Raw genomic sequence first — 16,066 nt, 5'->3', positions numbered from 1 at the left:
GTAGCAGCTGACAGAATGTTCCTGCAGCTCTCGAAGTAAACCGACCCGAGCTTGTCTCAGACAATGGGCCCTTGTGTGAAACAGCTGTCCCAGGGAGATGCTCCCTCACGCTGTTGGAGAGGGCCTGCATGTTACAGGGATCCGTCTGGTTTTATCTGACCAGGACGAAACACCCAGATGGAGCGCAAGGCTCCCACCAGGAATGCAGTCCAGCACCACCGGCTCCAAACATAGGCTCAGGTTTCAGTGGCCCCAGGATGAAATATACTGGTTGATTGTGCTTGGAAATCTAGCTTTGCCTCCTGAACTGTGGACAACTTCTATGTGGAATTTTCAGGCTTTATCTGAAACGAACGGATAAACCCAAAGGGTGTGTGGGAGGGAGGCAGATTAGTAACACTTTCATTTTGCCTGGTAATAGCATCCCCCTTTACTGAAATTTGACCTTGAGTCCCCTAGAAGGACTGGGAGCCTTGGCAGCGAACGTCGGGCTGGTAATGAAACCTGAAATGGGGTTTGCCAGGTTTCAGGTTGAGTTACAGTGGGGAAGCTGTGCACAGTCATTGCCTCACCCGTTGATGGGTGCCATCCCAAGCTTGCTCTGCCCAGGGTTCCTGTGGCCTCTCTGCAGCCTGAGGACTGGTGGGTGGCAGGCACAGGAGCATGCTGTGATTTCTTCAGATCAGCTGCCTCGAGCCTTGAGTGCTTCTAAGTGGGTAAGGTGGGTGCATCCCAGCTCCTTCTGGTTCTAGTCTCATCTTTCCTTTGAATTGACCTTTGAAAGGTCCCTCCCCACCTCCATGCCCCAACACACACACACATGCACACACACACACACAGGCTTACATGTTTTTTAAAGTCTGACCAACCTGAAATTCGTGACCACAAAGGAAGTGGCAGTAATGAAAAGAAAACGGGGTGCAATGTGTCCTATGTTTAACCTTCCAGCATGCTGGGTACGTTTTGCTTTGCACAGTGCTGGGCACAAAGAGGAAGGCGTTGGTCCTGGTCTGGGCATCCTTTTGCAGGTGTGTTTTACTGGGAGTGATCTGAGGCTGAGAGGCTCAGAGGCATGAAGGCAGGGAGAGGCAGAGATGGGCAGAGGGAAGCAGGACCATGACTGGAAGCCACTTTCCTGGTGCTGTTCTCAATGTTCTAGACATCTCTACTCAACAGAAAGGCAGTGATTGCAGAGAGAGGACTTGCATCATGGAGCACAATTCCCCATTGCTTTCTCTAACCATAACTATTTCTGTGGAAGATTATTGGAATGGACTTTAAATGCAGTTTTTAGTCCTTCCATATTCCCAAGGGAAATGTTAACACATTTCATCTCATTCCAGTTTCAAAGGCTCAAAAACTGTATCTGTCTATGTGATGTAGATGCTGTTACTAGTTCATGGCTGATGTAAATGGAGACATGGATGGGAACATAAGCATCTTTTACAAGTAGGAGTCCTGGAGTAAGAGTTGGGGAAAAATAAAATTAGCTGAGTGTTTGAATACTTGCTCTTTACAAACAAAATAATATTTCCCCCAGGGCTTAGCCCCATGGAAGCTCTGGTTTTAGTCCACGAGATAATTTCTACTTGAGAATTCTATTCTTCGTTCATTAACCTTTAATAAATTCATCATTCTTTATTCATTTAAGTTTTGGCTCCTTTAAGGGAAAAAAAAAAAAGTGCTTTTGTTACATTCAGAGCAGCCGTTGTCAGCCAGGAATGAAACAGATCCATGTTTTCTGTGGAGACCTTTTATTGACAGCAGCTCTGGATCACAAATGTATTTGAGAAACAGCTGGGCAGTTGGTTGGCAAAATTCTTTTCCACGAGGACACACTTGTAAATAAAAACGTCTCTGCATGGATAATCTGACTTGAAATCACACAGATTTTGGTCTGACAAATCCACATGACTTTGGAATAAGTGGGTGGATCCATTCTTTTAAAACTTCCTTTTTCCTCCTCACTCCTAAAGTCTAAACCATCGTGGCGGGAGGCCAAGTGAGTAGAAAGAAGTCAAAAGTTGACAATAAGGAGGCTTAATTCATCCAGAGGCATGTTCCACTTTATCCCAAATGGCCTGGCTCTTCCAGCCAGAGTCAGCACAACTAGTATTATAAACAGAAAACCACGAGGAACAATCTTGCCTAGGAAATCCCATGGACAGAGGAGCCTGGTGGGCTACTGTCCATAGGGTTGCAAAGAGTCGGACATTACTAAAGCTACTGAGCACACAAGAGGAACAATAACCCAACCAAAACTGTATTAGCTAATTAATTAATCAAGATTGTAATAAAAAAGTGGTGCTGGGCACAGTAAAATCTTAAAGAAGTGGAACGCTTAAGGCCTGGAATCTTACCATTAATTTTTCAGGTTAACATAAAGTTTACAGATGAGTCAGTTCACTTCGAAACTTACTCCTTCTACAGGATATCAGGAGTTACGTTGGCTCAGTCTATGCCATCGAGGGGCTCCTGGTCTGGTTGGAAAGCCAGACAAATAGATGATGCTGGAAAGAATTTGGAAAGGGCAGAGACAGAGCTGTGCACAGGAATTTGAGGTGCAAAGACAGGGAGAGGTTAAAGGGGTGGGGCCAGTGGGCGGGGTCAGTGTGGGCCCAAGGCAGGAGGCACCCTCAGTTCAGTGTTTAGCCTGAGCAAAAGCACTGTGGAGAGACCAGCTTTGGGAAATTGGGGGCCTAACGCATCATAGGAATGGGCAGAGGTGAGGTTAAACAGGTGGCCCAATAAAAGGAGTTTCTCGCTTATTTCAGGGATGACAGAGGAGCACAGAACAGTTTTAAGCATGAGAATTGTATGAGATAAGAACACCCTCTGGCTCCCTCAACAAAGCCAAACCTCCAAACTGGTGAGGAGGGGTGCTGGAGCCTTTAGCCCTAACTGTAAGCAACTAGAGTCGCCTGAAGGGGATGTGGATTTGGGGACACAAATCCAAAGAGGTGTCTAGCAAGCGCTCAGACATGCTACACCAGGGGCTGGTATAACCCCAGTTACAAATTTGAGCAAAATAAACCTCTTTTACAGAATAGCTGAACCCAGGAGCATGGATGAGATCACTCACAGGAGTCAAGGGAAGTAGACTCAGGACCGAGCTTTGTGTTCAACATTCCAGAGGTAGAGGGAAGAGGGAAGCCAGGCCAGGACCAGAGAGCCCTGTGAGTACCCAGGGGGCTGAGATTCCCTTGTGCCAAACACAGAGGACCAGAAGTGGGGGGAGGGCAGGGACAGCCAGACTGAAGGGAGGCAGGACCACTGGGAGCTGAGGATGCAGAGAGCAAAGGAATCTGCCCTTTGAAGAATCCAGCATCTACCAGGATGTATTCATATGCTCTGGCTGCCGTGACAAAGTACCACCTGGTGGTCTGACCAACAGAAATTTTTTTGGTCATAGTTTTGTAGGCTAGAAGGCTGAGATCAAGACGCCGGTTTCTCCCAAGGCCTCTCCCCTTGGTCTGGTCTTCCCTCTGTGTGTATCTACGTCCTAACTCCACTGTCTTATAAGAACACCAGTTATATTGGATGAGGGCTCACCTTAATGACCTTGCTTTAACTTAAATACAGGTTTGAAGGCCAAATACAGTCCCGATCAGAGGTTCTTGAGGTTAGGATTTGAACAGATGACTTTGGGGAGGACAGAAGTCAGCCCATAACAGGGGAGGAGAGGGATTTTAGGTTAGCTAGAGGGGATTACGAGATGGGGGAGGACTTTTCCCTTAGGATGGGAGAGACTTGAGGCAGCTCCCAGGTCTCTCAGGTAAAGCTCTCAAGAGGGGCTGAGATGGAAGAGCAACCAGGAGGGAGTGGGACCAAGGATACAGGGAGATGGGAAGGGTGGATGTGGAGAGCTATTTAGCACAGGGGTGGTTGTCAATCTTGAGCTGATTCCATCAGGAATGAATGGCAGTACTTCGGGCACCTGACATCTCTGATGCTGGCCTCATCACTGCTCATCCATCATGCAAAAACCTCCCCTCTTTAGAGCTTTAGGGGACCATGGGGGTGGGCAAGTGTCAGGAGAGGCAGAACACTGAGAATATTCATGCCTGGTTCCTTCCGTTTTCTTCATCTCATAGGAAACAAGGTTTTTGCTGAAGACAAGGAAGCAGGGATTCAGTTGCCAGTGAATGAGAGTCAGAAAAGAAGGGTCAGGGAGGGAGTGTACCAAGACCATCTCCAAGGACTAATGATCAGCAGCAAGAGACACACTTGAGTTTGGAACCCACGGATTTGAATGGCTCTAAACCATGTGGCGAAACACAGTTCCACGAGAAGGGAGGGCCCTGCACTCTGCAGGCCAGCAGAGTGTATCTGGTCTGTTCTGTACTTGAAGATGGACCTTATTTGCCTGGAGCAACTGTGGCTCCCAGGGAGAATCTGATCTTTGATTTTGCAGGTTTCTTTTCTGCACAGGCTCCAACAGAGTGGTCTAGGCATCCTTGGTTAAGATCCTGTCTCCTCTGTGTGTCTCTGTCAGTCAGTTAACCACTGTTCTAGCTCTGATAGGTGGGGAGCTATGCCAGACTCTACAGATAGGGATGAAAATCTGGGGCCCTGAAGAATTGTTATGGATTCCTTATCTACATAGAGACATGATTAAAGACATGATTCACCCTCTCCTTGACACTTGTCTAGGTCTGCCTGCATGGCAGCCACCAAAAAAGAGGACATTCAATCAGTCCACACTGTTGGGAAGAGAGTTTGGAGTGTGAAGATTCACAGGAGAAATAATCCCGTGTTTGGGAATATGTCACCTTTTGTTTCCCCGTAAATGACCAAGAATGTCGAAAGGATATAGGAGTTATAATTCCTGCTGCAGCCTAAGGATTTTCATACACAATTTCATCATATCTACAGTCTACAATCCTAGGAAGATAGTATTATGATCACTCGGCAGATAAAGAGGGCAGAGTCTGAGTACAATAAATTCTCTCAGGATCTGTAGCTGATAAATGGCATTTCAGATTCCAGTGCCTGTGCTTTGTCTGCTATGTTACACAGAGGAAGTTAGACAGGCAAGGAAGCAGACCAGGTGAATTAGGTGTAGGCAGCTGTGTCTGGGAGGTGTTCACCTAGTCTGACCGCTGTAGAACCTTCACCACTGGTGGGACAGCCAGATGGACTCCTTTGAATTGATAGGTAGTGTCCAGGTTGAAGATATAAAAAATACATCTGTTCTGCTCTTTCTCTCTCTTTTTTTTTAAGAGCTGAGAGTTCCATTTATTATTTATGTATTTATTTTTGGCTGCGCTGGATCTCTGTGGCTCTGTGCGGGTTTTCTCTAGTTGTGGCGAGCAGGGCTACTCTTCATTGTGGTGGCTGGGCTTCTCATTGCTGTGGCTTCTCTGGTTGTGGGGCATAGGTTCTAGGGTGTGTGGGCTTCAGCAGCTGCAGCACATGGGCTCAGCAGTGTGGTGCACACAAGCTTAGCTGCTCTGCAGCATGTGGAATTTTCCCAGACCAGGGATGGAACCTATGTCCCCTTCTTTGGCAGGTGGATTCTTATCCACTGCACCACCGGGAAGTCCTCAGCTCTGTTTCTGAGTTCTAACATGCTGCTGGGGGAGCTGGCATAGTCGGGAAGCACTGGGTGTTTGACCGCTTCCAGTCCCAGTATTTCTAAGTGAATGAATGAGTTTCCAGACTCCCCATGGACTGTCCCTGCACCAGCTTTTATGGAGACTCCACGTATCTTTGCAGCCTCCTCTGGGGCTGTTTTGGCCTTGGCGTTGAGGGCCAGCCCAGTCCCTGCAAAGTTAACTGCCGCCACATACAGTAAAAAAAAAATGGAGCTTCTTCGGTGGCTCAGACGGTAAAGAACCCACCTGCAATACAGAAGACCTGGGTTCGATCCCGTTTTACATATAGGAAAACAGAGATTAGGTGACCTGTCCAGAGCAATGGATGGTAAGTTTTCCAGAGAGGACCCTCAGCCAACTCAGGGCCTGACCCTTTAGCTTCTGTGGTATCCTGTTTCCCCATGTCATTTCTGCTTTGGGGTGTTGAGAGATGGAGGGAGGTGACTATGTAGAAAATAGATAACTGATGAGAACCTATTGCATAGCACAGGGAACTCTACTCAATGCTCTTTGGTGACCTGAAATAGGGAGGAAATCTAAAAAGGGGAATATATGTATATGTATGGCTGATTCACTTTGCTGTACAGCAGAAACTAACACGATATTTTAAAGCAACTTTACTCCAATAAATTTTTTAAATTAAAAAAGAAAAAGGAGGAAGGCCTCACAGACATGATGGATCAATTAAAGAGGAAAATGCAACCATCCCAAAAGATTCTAAAAGCAGATAGACTGAAAAAAATCCAACACTTAGGCCTGAAGAATTGTGCCAGGTGCTCTCAAGGAGGACCCCAGCTCTCCCCTAGGGAGGTGGTCTCTGCACTTCAGCCTCACGGTTGACTGGTGACTTCCCAAGCCCAGAGATGCCCTGGTTATGTGCGTGCTCAGTCACTTCAGTTGTGTCTCTTGTGACTATGGACTGTAGTCCGCCTGGCTCCTCTGTCCATGGGGATTCTCCAGGCAAGAATACTGCAGTGGGTTGCCATGCCCTCTTCCAGAGGATCTTCCTGACCCAGAAACGTGTGTGAACTATTTGGGTAGAGACCAGTGGTGGCCTGCCGGAACCATTATCCAGCCTGGCAGCCTTAAACTAACTGAGAAGCAATTGACCAGGAAACCCTGAGGCAAAGGACATTGCTTGTCCTTCTGTTGTCTTCTCAGTCTTTGTGGGGAATGAGGTCAAGAAAAGGAGATCTAATTCCACTCTGAGTCTCAGACAAGGTAAAGTCAGAACAAAATTACAGCAGCAAAAACGTTGCTTCAGTCCCATAAAATCCGTCCCGGCCCCAGTGAAGAGCTTCAAGTGGGCAAGAGCTTCAAGAGGCCCGCCTGCTCTGTTTTTCTCTGTGGCTGCTGCCATCTCACCTTCCTTCCTGCCCGGTGGCGGTGGCGGGTGGCTGGGCTCCAGCCACGCAGTCCCCACCAGGCGGAGCGTAGTGCTTCTGGGATAATCTGGAGCTTGGGATGCTCAGAAATGCTCAGGGATTCTCCAGGCAGAGGCTCCACCCCGCTCAGCTCGCCCACTGCTGGAAGGTTCTCCCCTTTGACTTCACTCAAGGCAAGAAGTAGCTTGCAAAGGGGAGGATTTTCAGCACAGTGCACAGGGAATTAAACCTCTCTGAACAATAACGCTGGTCCATGGAGTGTAAAAGCTGGGACAGTGCTGGCGTTCCCTAGGCAACGGGCTGAAAATATTCGCTCCTTACAAAATCTTTCAATTGGCCAGTCTTTCTTTCCTGACAGTCCCAGTGGCTGAGCTCCGGAAAAATAAGGAAGCCTGTGGATGGGATTTGGTGAGTGCCATGAGATCCCTACCCCCTGCAAGTCAGGGCTGCTTTCCTTGTGTTTGGATTCGGATTAGAAAAACAAGCTAGCAGCCCATGACTGCTGACACAAATAAATCCCTAACCGGACTGGTAAACACTGGAAATTCATCCTTGCAGTAAAAGGGAAAAAACAAAGCAGAACTATTTGCCTCTTCTCCTGGTAACATCCATGGCTGTGATGGAAAACTCCGTTATCCCTAAGAAAGATGCCTGGTGAGCACGTGGGTTTTTCCAAGCTGGTTTTCTACTTTAACTCAGGAGTCTCTCTTGCACAGATGCGCAGAGCGACGGCAAGACCTGGCTGTGTGTGTGTGTGTGTGTGTGTGTGTGTGTGTGTGCGCGCGCGTGCGCGCGCACGCGTTCTGCATACGGTCTTCCCTAATTACTATAGCGCAACTTCCTCTTTGCTTTGCCAGACTAAGTCTCAACAATGAGACATTATGTGTAAACTTCTTGTCTGTTTGCTTTTTTCAGTTCTAGGGAAAATCCGAACCGCAGTGGGCAGTGCCCAACTTCTTATGGCCCAGAAATTCTACCAGTTCAGAGAACTGTGTGAAGAAAACCTGGTAGGTATCTTTCCCTCTCAATACTAGTTTTCCCTGCTCCTCCCCATGAGAAGACCATGTGGTCAAGACCAGTCCAACTAAAGTAGAACCAAGCCAGGGCTCACTGGACTCTCTTAACCTGAAAGAGAGAATTTTCTGATTAATCATATATTTCCTGCTTTTCTTAAAAATATTTATCTTTTAAAATAATAAAAAATATTAAATAATCTTTGAAGAAAGAATCCAATCAAGTTAAAACTCCATTTCCTTTTTTTTTTTTTTTCTGGTTGCTGAAGATTTTCTATTTTCCTGGCCTCCTGATTTTATTATTCTTACCCAATTGGAGCAGTCTGATATTTCAAAAATAATATTTCAGAAAAAAATCATTTTGGATAACGAGTTTCTTTCTGAAGTAGCCATTGGGGCCTTTTTCCTTATCAGAGTACTCTGTTTTAATTCAAGAACTGGAGGTGGAAGGTGTCAGAAAGTGTAAGTTTGATCTCCATGAGAACAATGAATCATTCATCTTTCTTGGACACACAGAAATGAAATAAAGCAGAACAAACAGACAAAACCAGTATTAGCAGCAACAATATTTTTTAAAAACTGTCAGCAAAATGCAAGGCCAAGAACTTCCTCACATTTTTTTTTTAATTCTGCCATCTCCACAAGTGTCATTCCACAAAAATAGCTTTTATTGGCCAATTAATGATCAAGCTGCATCTGTGTGCTCAGTCGCTCAGTTGTGTCCAACTCTTCGCGACCCTATAGACTGTAGCCTGCCAGGCTTCTCTGTCCATGAGATTCTCCAGGCAAGAATACTGGAGTGGATAGCCATTTCCTCCTCCAGAGGATACCCCCAACCCAGGGATGGAAACTGCATCTAAAATAAAGAAAATGAAAAGCAATTCTTTTAATCTTCTGGAAAGTTCAAAACACAATCATTTGTGATCTGATTGACCCAAACTATGATTTTTTTTTTTTTTAGCATTCTAACCACATCTTGTTGTTAACAAGGACAAATACAGACTGAATGGGATTTGTCTAGACAAGACTCAACCAAGAGCAGATATAAAGTCTGCACAAGACAGTGCTCTTGTTCCCCTTCACCAGGCTTTTCTTTCTGAAACCTCTTTCTTGCCTCCTCACCCCCACCTCCCACACATATAGTTTGTTTTCCCCTCCCTCAGCAAAAATGACCTGGCCCGTCTTTTACCTTCTCAGAAACTCTATTCTGAATTATGAGATAATATATATTAGTAAATGTATTGATCAGTGATTTAACAAATATTTTATTGAGCTTCACTATGTGTCAGGTACAGAATTCCTTCTAAATTGTAAACTTGCTCACATGTCACAGATCTTAATTCATATTAAATTCATATTATTCTTTAACTCTTTAAATTAAAAAGTTCATATAAAGCCATATTTCTCAAACTGGCCCTCCTTATCTTTCTCATCCTCTGTCACCTCTGGCCTCCAAGTGACCTGGTTCAGACTGAAGCAGGTTTCGCAACTACTTTTGCTGGGTGTCACAGGAGCCACTGATTAAGAGACTGGCTGAGCACCCAAGCTCTTTCTCTCTGCTTCCCCATTCATCCCTTGGATGATGAGGGGGCAAAGAGATTCTTGGTGGGAAAGGAACAAATTTCCCATGTTACTACAGAGTTAAATGCTATCATTCTATGTACTTATGCACTAACACAGTTTAACAACAGGGCTTGGGACCTAGAAGGCTTTAGTGAACTTCAGGTATAAGCAATTTAGCTTTTTTTTTTTTGCAATTTAGCTTTTAATTACAAATGAGATAAGGTAATATATTGTGAGATCATAAACCTCCAGTTGACAGGTACTTTGTCAAAGTTACTATCTGTCTATTCTGAACCTAGATATTAAGAAACATTCGAGTTTACTATATCAAAATGCTACAGAGAAGCCCTCTTGTCAATTCAGGTGTCACTGGAATAGAGTTTAACAGTGAACCAAATACTTAAAATTTTAGAATTTAATTATTCCAGTGAACTATGGGTAATTTTTAAAGTATAAGTTTATAAATACATTCTTGTATTTATTTTGAAATCAGACCAATAATACCCATCCATCAAAAGGCTAAAAAGTATTTTTTCCCATCTATTAACTTTGATGGTCACTGACCCTGTGCTTTCTGAAATTCTGATGATGTCATTTCTTTAGGGTTGTTTTAAAATAAGAATGGGCCTCAAGTTATTATATGGCATGACATTTCACAGTCTTTCCAATTGCCTGGGATACCCAGAGGTAACCAAATGGAACCTCAATAGAAACCTCTGATAAGTATGAGCCCCACCTATCTGCCCATGAATACCTTTAGCTCTTGTTGCCGGTAGTAATACCTTCAGTCTCTTAGTTATGGCTTTTCTGCCTCAGATCATATAAATTCGTGGTTCCTACTCTCTAGTGCTTGTCAGGGATATGTGAATGAGGGCAAAGAAAGTCAATCCACACATCAAAGAATGTTTAATATTATCTAGCAAATGCACAGAAATCTATGTGTACATACAGACAAGTGTTCTCATGTTTGCCATATTATGTTATGGTCAATTTAAAACCAATTCATTTCCAAGTGATTATGTCCAAGTACTTATATGATAAAATGACTTCTGATATTAGAAATATCTTAATTGTTAAACACACAATACTTTGAAAATTTAATTCTTTTATTACTTATCATTTGTTTGCCCTATTATTTCACTCAATGTAAATATTAAAATGAATCTTATTTAGATTCCTTATCTGTTCTCTGAGTATGTTGGATGCCATGGAGTCAAATACTGACTCTAATAACAATAGACTGTATTTTTTGTAATATGGTATTTTCATTTAAATATAGTTTTAAATGCATTTTGGCATATATCACACATTCTGGGTTTTTTCCAAATGTTTAGACTCCCCACCATACCATACTGATAGATGCTGTATTACAAAAGAATTTTACCTTGGCATTGAGAATCACTGACTCAAATGTGTATAAAATGACTCTATAAAATTATCGTTTGTAGTGGAATCTTTTTTTTTTTTTTTTTTAAAGCCAAATTCATAGAGAGAGTATAAAAGTGGTTGCCAAGGGCTCAGGGGTAGGGGAAATGGAGGGGGCGTTGGTAAAATGATAAAGATTTTCAGCTATAAAATGAATGAGGTCTGGGGATCTAATTAGAACATGGTGACTACGGTTGATAACACTGTATTGTCTAACTGAGCTTTGCTAAGAAAGAATAGAAGATAAATGTTCTCTCACACACACAAAAAAGGATAAAGATGTGATGTGATGATGTGCTGCTAAACTCGATGGGGAAGTCCTTACGCAAGGTGTGTCTATACCAAATCATCACACGGTACATTCTAAATATCTTATAATCTTATTTGTCAATTAGTTCTTAATAAAGGTGAATATATAGAGGTATATATATATATATATATAATGTATGCATGTATGCTCAGTCGCTCAGTAGTGTCCGACTCTTTCAGACCCATAAGTATAAGTTTATATAAGTTTATATAAGTTTATTCTCATGCCCTCCTCCAGGAGATCTTCCCCATCCAGGGATCAAACGCTTGTCTCTTACGTCTCCTGCCGAGGCAGGTGGGTTCTTTACCGCTAGTGCCACCTAGGAAGCCCCATAAAACATATATACATATACCTATAAAATATAAAATAAATAAATAAAAGTACCATCAGTGAGGAGGGCATGGCAACCCACTCCAGTATTCTTGCCCAGAGAATCCCCATGGACAGAGGAGCCTCGCAGGCTACAATCCATGGTGTCACAAAGAGTCGGACACAACTGAGCGATTAAGCACAGCATAGCACCATCAGTAACTTCACTTTTCTCTCCTATCTGAAAACTAAAAGGAACTCATCCTCCTTTTGTTATTTGAAGTATTTGAAAATGCCGCGTTGATCCTGGGCTTGTCACAAACATCGCTTCTAAAGCGTGACTGTTTTTCTTTCTCTTGCACAGAATCCCAATGCTCATCCAAGGCCCACCTCTCAGGATCTGGCAGGGTTCTGGGACATGCTGCAGTTGTCCATAGAAAACATTAGTATGAAATTTGATGAACTTCATCAGTTAAAGGCCAATAATTGGAAACAGATGGATCCTCTTGACAAGAAGGTAGAACAATGTAGATTTTGTATGGTTCATTTAAAAACCTGCACAAACACTGGACAGTCTAAATAGGCTTCTGCTCTCAGTCTTGTTGTTTACAATGTGAAATGGAGCTGAAATCATATTAATTTCATTGTAATGACAATGTTTACATAGTAATCATTTGGGATATTATCTGTAATATGTTTCAGGCATATTTTTAAAGAAAAACCTGTCTGTGAATTGGAAAATGGGAATGTGGCTTTTTTTTTTTTGTTAATTAAACTTTAAGTTAAACCATTTTAGTCACTGGAAGGAACTGCCTCCATTTTGCTTTTTAAACTAAAATAAATGACATCTTCAGTGCATGATTACATAGAGCAAGAGTACAACTTCCTTACACCCCTAGAATGTGTTTCCGAGAAAATAGGAAGCCCTGCAAACTAACCGACTTTGATAATCATTTCATAAATATAGTAATAAAGAAACCACTGTTGTTCAAGTCTAAAAATATAAACACCGTATAGTTTCACAGTAATCATAAATGTTGGGATCTTTTTTAAAAAAAAAAAGGTTTTACCTTTGGTTGATTTGCCTTGGGGAGTATTGCTCACTGGGTTCCTCATGCAAGAGCTTAGAAATAAAGACTCAAATTCTTTTACTTGAATTAATAAACTGCAGTTTTCACATTTGACTACAGTGGCTCCACCAGGCTTGTCCAGGTATCCAATGTCCACCCTCCTAGGCTGACCGGAGATGCATGACATTTTTAACCCTTTGCTTTCCTACAGCCTGAGGTCAAATGATTCTGAGAGGTTCAACTTCTGAAGTCAGGCACAGCCATTTCTGTGATGCCTCTTCCTGATCCTTTCACCTATCAGTCCAGTCCATTCTGCTGCTGCCCATCATAATATCAAAGTTCTTGGAGTCCCTGGGCTCCCAGGAGAAATCTAATGCTAAGGGCCGGTGCATAACTGAAGGGGCCACCACTCTCATCACTGTCCCTCATCTCCAATTCTGTCACCATCCACCTGGCAGGTTTTGGTATGAAACATCAAAGTACCATTGATGCCTGTGTGGCTTCTCACTGGGGTAGCCAAACATTTGCATTCATTCTAGTTTTCTTTAATCTGAGTTTAAAACTGTCTGCTAAACAAGCTTTTAAATTGGTCTGGTTTTAAGAAAACATTACAGATGTACACACATAACTGGTAACTGATTTTCTAGAGCTAACCATCTAATTACTTATTCATCAATTTTTTAAAATTGTTGTTAAAAAAAATAAACTATGCAAGGAAAGGAAAATATGACTAAAACATTTTCAACAATCGTACTTTCAAAAGTATCTACTGAGTGTCCCAATCATGAAGATTTTAAATGTCCAAAAGGAGTGAAGCTAAGAATTGATATATGGTACCTAGTGACAGTTATACTATAAATCATTATTAACTTGATTTCTAAATCTTCATGCACGGTATCTGTGATCAGAGCTTTGCATCACCCCATGAACTGGAGGGGAAACAATGAACAAACGCAATCAGAGTTGGTGGAATACAGTTTGCACTCTGTGCTTCCTTTTTTTTATCCACACGAGACTCCACCTTAAACAACCGGCGGGCAACTCCACTGCAATAAGGGTAACTAGGCACTCCACGAAGGCCAGCAAAGGAGGAACACAGAGAGTGCCCTTTGGAGAATCATGGAATCCATATTTTAAGATACTTCTCACATTTAGGTTTATGAGAATTTAAGGTATTTTATTAAAAGATGAAATCATCAGATTCACATGGACCTTTTTGCAGCCTGAAAACTCACTATCTTTTCCCTAAAAATCCTTTGTGATTTAGATCCCTTTCCCACTGTACTTTTTTTTTTCCAGTCCAAGTTATGAATGACTTGTTTTTGCAGTGGCATTTAAAAATAGCCCACTGGTTTCTAGTTTGCTGCTGCCCCGGGCGTGGGGGAGGGGAGCAGGAATGGCCTCTTTCAGTCTTGTGTTCAGTTGTCATGGCGCAATGTCTGTCCCTATGACGAAACAGCCTTCCGGTCCACCAAGGTCACCCCGAGGCCCCTAGTTCGTGATGGTCCAGCAGGATGTTTTAGGAGCTGACTCCATACCCCCAAGGGTAGGAACTCCCTCCAGGGTGACCCTGCCGAGCACAACTCTGTGTGTCTGTGTGTGATGTGTAAATGGGTGTAACTCACTGGGACACCAGCAAAGCTAAACGAACACAGTTTTAACAATTGCTTCTTCCTCGTTTGGCTGTTTAGGTTTGGGTGGGCTGGGGGAGAGGGCAGGGATGTTTTTAAACTCTGAACCCAGCTGGTACCACACGCTGCCGCCCTGCTTAGAGGGGATGCAGAATCTAAGAGGCGACCGCTGCCCTCTCCTTCCCATCTCTGGCATCCGAAAGAGTCTGGAGCCTCCAGAGAAAAACCACAGTAAATGTGCTGGAAGCTGCAGCCTTTAGGTGAAGTGAGGGGCGAGGGGCGGGGGCGGGAGCTGGTTAGATTTTAAATACCCATATCCTTCCCTTGGAGAGACTAGTTCTGCCCTCCAGCTTTACCCTTGGCCTTAAACTTCAGAGTATTTTTTTCCCTCATGCATCTTTTTGAAAACCCAAGCCAGAATACTAGGAAAAAATATATATACATTTTATGTGCTCAGTAGCTCAGTCATGTCTCACTCTTTGAGACACCATGGACTGTAGCCCACCAGGCTCCTCTGTCCACGGGATTCTCCGGGCAAGAATACTGGAGTGGGTTGCCATTTCCTTCTCCAATACATGTGTGTGTGTGTGTGTGTGTGTGTGTGTGTAAATATGTATACAGTGTGCAGATCAGAACTAACTTAACCACCCTTAGGCTTAAAAAAAAAAAAAAAAAAAAGTGTGTGCTAACTACTGACCTATCCCAGTTTCCCCCAAGCTTGTCCTGAGAAGCTGTGTAATGTCCTGAACCTTCTGCTTTGATCAGGAGCGAAGGGCCCCTCCTCCAGTGCCCAAGAAGCCGGCGAAGGGCCCCGCGCCGCTGATCCGGGAGCGCTCGCTGGAGAGCTCGCAGCGCCAGGAGGCCCGCAAGCGCCTGATGGCCGCCAAGCGCGCCGCGTCCGTCCGTCAGAACTCGGCCACCGAGAGCGCCGAGAGCATCGAGATCTACATCCCCGAGGCGCAGACCCGGCTTTGAGGCCCCGGCCGCCGCGCTCCCGCCGCCGCCGCCGCCGCCGCCTCCTCCCCGGCGCCTGCCCACCCGCGTAGACGCGGCCCCTCTCTAGGTCACCCGCCAGCCATCCTCCGTCCTCCTCGAGCTAGTCCGTCCCTAGATTCCAGCAATATCCAACTGTAGGGTATCTCAGACATCCAGGATCCCGCGGGGCGGGGCGTGGGGCGGGGGGGGGGGTCCCTAGGGATCTCGCCGTCTTCCACGCGAAAGAAACTAGGGCTCCGATCCCTTTGATTTCCCCGACACGCTTCCTATTTTGGGCGAGCAGATTGGAGCGCTTGATGTCCAGCCTCAGACATCACACCCTGTCACCAGAGTCCGGGAGTGACACGCCGAGAGGGGACGAAGAGGGGCTGGGCGCGGGGGGACCAGGATGTGTAGTGGGTGCCCGGGGGGGAGGGGGTGGGGTGCGGGTACCTGCGTCGCTCACAGCTGCACAAACTGCCTCACTGTTGTGTCATCAGTCACTGCTTCAAATGTCTCACTCAGCAGAAGATTGTCAATTTGATCTTTCAGGGACATCCATCTATTCCGAAAGGCAATAAAATGAAGACAGGAAAAGCAAGACCAAGGAAGCACTGCTAGCTTAAGAGACTACATAAGGGATTTTTTTCTTTTGTCCTATTCTTAAGACAATTTAGACCTGAAGTGTTTTCTCAACTTTTCTTGTACTATGTATATTATATTGTTGTTGTGGTGGTGGGCGGGGGGAGGTCTTTAAAGGGGAAAGTGTTGGTTCCATTACTTTGTTA

The 16,066-nt window shown here is 44.4% G+C and overlaps 1 protein-coding gene across 7 annotated transcripts in view; it reads left to right on the top strand.

Moving 5' to 3' along the window:
- The window catches only part of DLGAP1 (DLG associated protein 1), a 788,387-nt gene extending 772,692 nt beyond the window's left edge, over nt 1–15,695 (top strand). For 6 of the 7 annotated variants that reach the window (XM_027526318.1, XM_027526319.1, XM_027526322.1 and 3 more), the window contains 3 exons: nt 7,898–7,989; nt 11,967–12,119; nt 15,069–15,694. In XM_027526318.1, the coding sequence (XP_027382119.1) occupies nt 7,898–7,989; nt 11,967–12,119; nt 15,069–15,278 (455 nt within the window). In that variant the 3' untranslated portion in view covers nt 15,279–15,694. Of the gene's footprint in view, nt 1–7,897; nt 7,990–11,966; nt 12,120–15,068 lie in introns of all 7 variants that reach the window. The other variant, XM_027526317.1, reaches the window with a different exon arrangement.
- Nucleotides 15,696–16,066: the final 371 nt, after the last annotated feature.

This window comes from Bos indicus x Bos taurus, chromosome 24 (assembly GCF_003369695.1).
Source record: "Bos indicus x Bos taurus breed Angus x Brahman F1 hybrid chromosome 24, Bos_hybrid_MaternalHap_v2.0, whole genome shotgun sequence".
NCBI lineage: Eukaryota > Metazoa > Chordata > Mammalia > Artiodactyla > Bovidae > Bos > Bos indicus x Bos taurus.
This window is presented reverse-complemented; position numbering and strand designations above follow the sequence as displayed.